Source organism: Haliaeetus leucocephalus, unplaced genomic scaffold, assembly GCF_000737465.1.
Source record: "Haliaeetus leucocephalus isolate CR32 unplaced genomic scaffold, Haliaeetus_leucocephalus-4.0 Scaffold712, whole genome shotgun sequence".
Classification (NCBI taxonomy): domain Eukaryota; kingdom Metazoa; phylum Chordata; class Aves; order Accipitriformes; family Accipitridae; genus Haliaeetus; species Haliaeetus leucocephalus.
In genome coordinates this window covers 4427623-4430346 of record NW_010973148.1, presented here as the reverse complement: position 1 = coordinate 4430346, position 2724 = coordinate 4427623, and the positions used below count along the sequence as shown (strand labels likewise).

Here is a 2724-nt window from a genome sequence, read left to right as displayed (position 1 = left end):
GAGGTTGTGTTGTGACAAAGAGATAAAACCTACAGCCTGTCCTGATCAGGTGTAGCCACATAAAACCCCTGTATTTTTATGGGACTGGTAATTTTGCAAGACAAGCGTATTGGTCATGGCAGCATGGAAAAATCCCAACTCAGAAACCTGCATTTGCCTTGCATCTGCTCATTAGAAATGTAAAAGTTACTTTCTTCTCTTGCATTCAAATACCTTTGTGAAGCAGTACTGACATTGGTGATGAGGTATTTCCATTCTAGAGCTGGCTGCATCTCAGTAGGAGAAGTCTCTTTACACGCATGGACTATGAAGTCCTCCGTTATGACAGATAATCCATTAAAGTGAGGTAACAATGTTCTGCTAATGTAGTTTTAGGTTTTGCATAGGTTAATTAAATGGTATTTTAGCTTTTAACAAAAATGTATCAAATGTTATTTTTATTCCTTCTATCAAAAATGATTTTTTTTTAAATGGATGTACAGAAAGAAGAGCCTTGCTGCCAAAAGACTGCGGAACTTTGCTAATCTGTATAAATTACACAGTGGTCTGGGAAGACTGTTAGACTTCAAAAGAGTGAACTAGAAGAGGTGAGGGTGTATCAGACTCCCCGCAGTTGCAAACTGTCTACAACTGCCATAGCAGGACGCACCATGGAAAGAGCTGGTGCACAGGGGCTCGCTAAAAGAACAGGATCCAGCTAGTCAGTGCCCAAGAAACCCAGGAGTGACTCATAGAGTAAATCCACATTGTAGCTGAGACGTAAAACTGTACTTTGTGGTGGTGTTGGTAGCACTGGCTGAGCTGTTGACTTGAACTGTAGCATCAAAAGCTCAGAGCAGGCTTCACACCTGCCCAGGCATGAGGTTTTGCAGTACAGCTGACGCCAAAAAGGGTGTCGGTCACTCCCTCCCTTAGCAACTCTTTCTGGCCAATTGGTTTTGCTCCCTCCTTTCTTGCTGTTCCTGGGGCCCTGAGCAGGGCAAGTCTTTCAGCCTGCTCAGCTGGCAGGGCACTTCTCTGCTACTTTTCCGGGGCTTCTCCTCTCTTCTTCCTCTTGTACTCCTACAGTAGGAATGCCATCCTTTATTTCACATAAAATGGCTCCAAAGTTTTGTAAGCAGGTATGTATTGGGTGCAGGTGGCCAGGTGCTGGCAGCAGGGGGGCTGCAGGGGTGGCCTCTGTGAGGAGAGACCGGGGCTGCCTGTGTTGGACACAGCCACCGCCAGACGGCTCCAACGGACCCACCACAGGGCACGGCTGTGCCCCTCCGCGACACCGGTGGCACCTCTGGGACAACATATTTAAGGAATGGCAAAACCACTATGTAGCGGTGTGAGAAAGAGGAGTGAGGGGAAAAAGTGAGAAACAGTAGTGCGAACACCAAGGTCAGAGAAGAAGAAGGGTATGGAGGTGCTGCAGGTGCTGGAGCAAGGATTTCCTTGCAGCCCATGGAGACGACCACAGTGGAGCAGATACCCACGCTGCAGGCCATGGAGGACCCCACAATGGAGCACGTGGATATTTTCTGAAGGAACTGTGGCCCATGGGGAGCTCATGACGGAGTAGTTCTTGAAGGACTGCAGCCCATGGAAGAACCCACATGGAGCAAAGTGTGAGGAGGAAGGAGCAGCGAAGAGGAGCTGTGGTGGACTGACTGCAGCCCCCATTCCCCCAGTCCTCAGCACTGCTTGGGGGGTGGTGGTGGGGAGGTAGAGGAGTTGGAAATGGAGGGGTGAAGTTGATCCAGGGAAAGTGGTAGGGTGGGGGGAAGGTGTTGTTTTCATTTAGTCTTTGTTTCTCATCATCCAACTCTATTTTTAGTTGGCAAGAAAATTTTAATTTTCCCCAAGTCAAGTCTGTTTTGCCTGTGACAGTAACTGGTAGGTGATCTCCCTGTCTTTACTTCAACCCACGAGCTTTTCCATCCTTTCTCCCCCTGTCCCGTTGAGGAGGGGCAGTGAGCGAGCAGCTGGGTGGGCAGCTGGCTAAGGTCAACCACCACTGGGTGACGAAGGGTCAGAGACAATTCTGAAGTATTTCCCCTCTACCCCCAGGAGTCAAATCTGTAAAATCTTGGGAAAAATGTCTTTGAATGGTTGGACAGTCTCATGGGGGGGAAAAACCCAACCCAACCCAGCCAACCGCAACCCACATAGACAGCCCAGCTATTTGCAAAGGAAGGCACGAAGCTGTAGGACACGGTGGGCTCTTGTGCTGCCCCTCGCTGCTGGTGCTCTGAAACACTTGCAAGAAGCCGAGGGAGCTGGGTCTTCTGGCGCAGTCCTCTCAGGCGGACGAGCAAGGCGGCAAGACCTGCGGCGACTCGCACCCCGAGGGTAACGCGCTTGCCGACGGCGCGGGTTGCATCGGTAGGAAACGACTCGATGTCGGATTAGTCGGTTTGTATGTACACGCCGCACCTGACGTTTTGCCTCCGACTCCCGCAGCCGAACCCGCAAACGCCTTTTCAGGTGGGAGAGGGGTTCCCGCCGGCGGCAGCCCCTTCACCCCCTGAGGGGTGTTGGCTCACGGCGCTTACCGTGCCCTCCGACCCGCTGCGGAAGGGTCGCCCCCGGCGCCGGGGCAGCCCGGAGCCCGCTGCTGCGGGACGGGTGCGGGGGCACCTCTCGGGACGCGACGGCCGTCACTGAGAAGCCGCATTTTCCCGCCGCTCCCCTCAGCCCTGAGGGTGCGCTGCCCCCCCCGCCCCCCGCCGGGCCTCT

General features: G+C 52.9%; 1 protein-coding gene across 1 annotated transcript in view; it reads left to right on the top strand.

Moving 5' to 3' along the window:
• Positions 1–1097: 1097 nt before the first annotated feature.
• RP2 (retinitis pigmentosa 2 (X-linked recessive)) overlaps positions 1098–2724 on the top strand; it is a 17791-nt gene continuing 16164 nt past the window's right edge. The window contains exons 1-2 of the mRNA XM_010580486.1: positions 1098–1121; positions 2253–2400. Of these exons, the coding sequence (XP_010578788.1) occupies positions 1098–1121; positions 2253–2400 (172 nt within the window). The remainder of the gene's footprint in view (positions 1122–2252; positions 2401–2724) is intronic.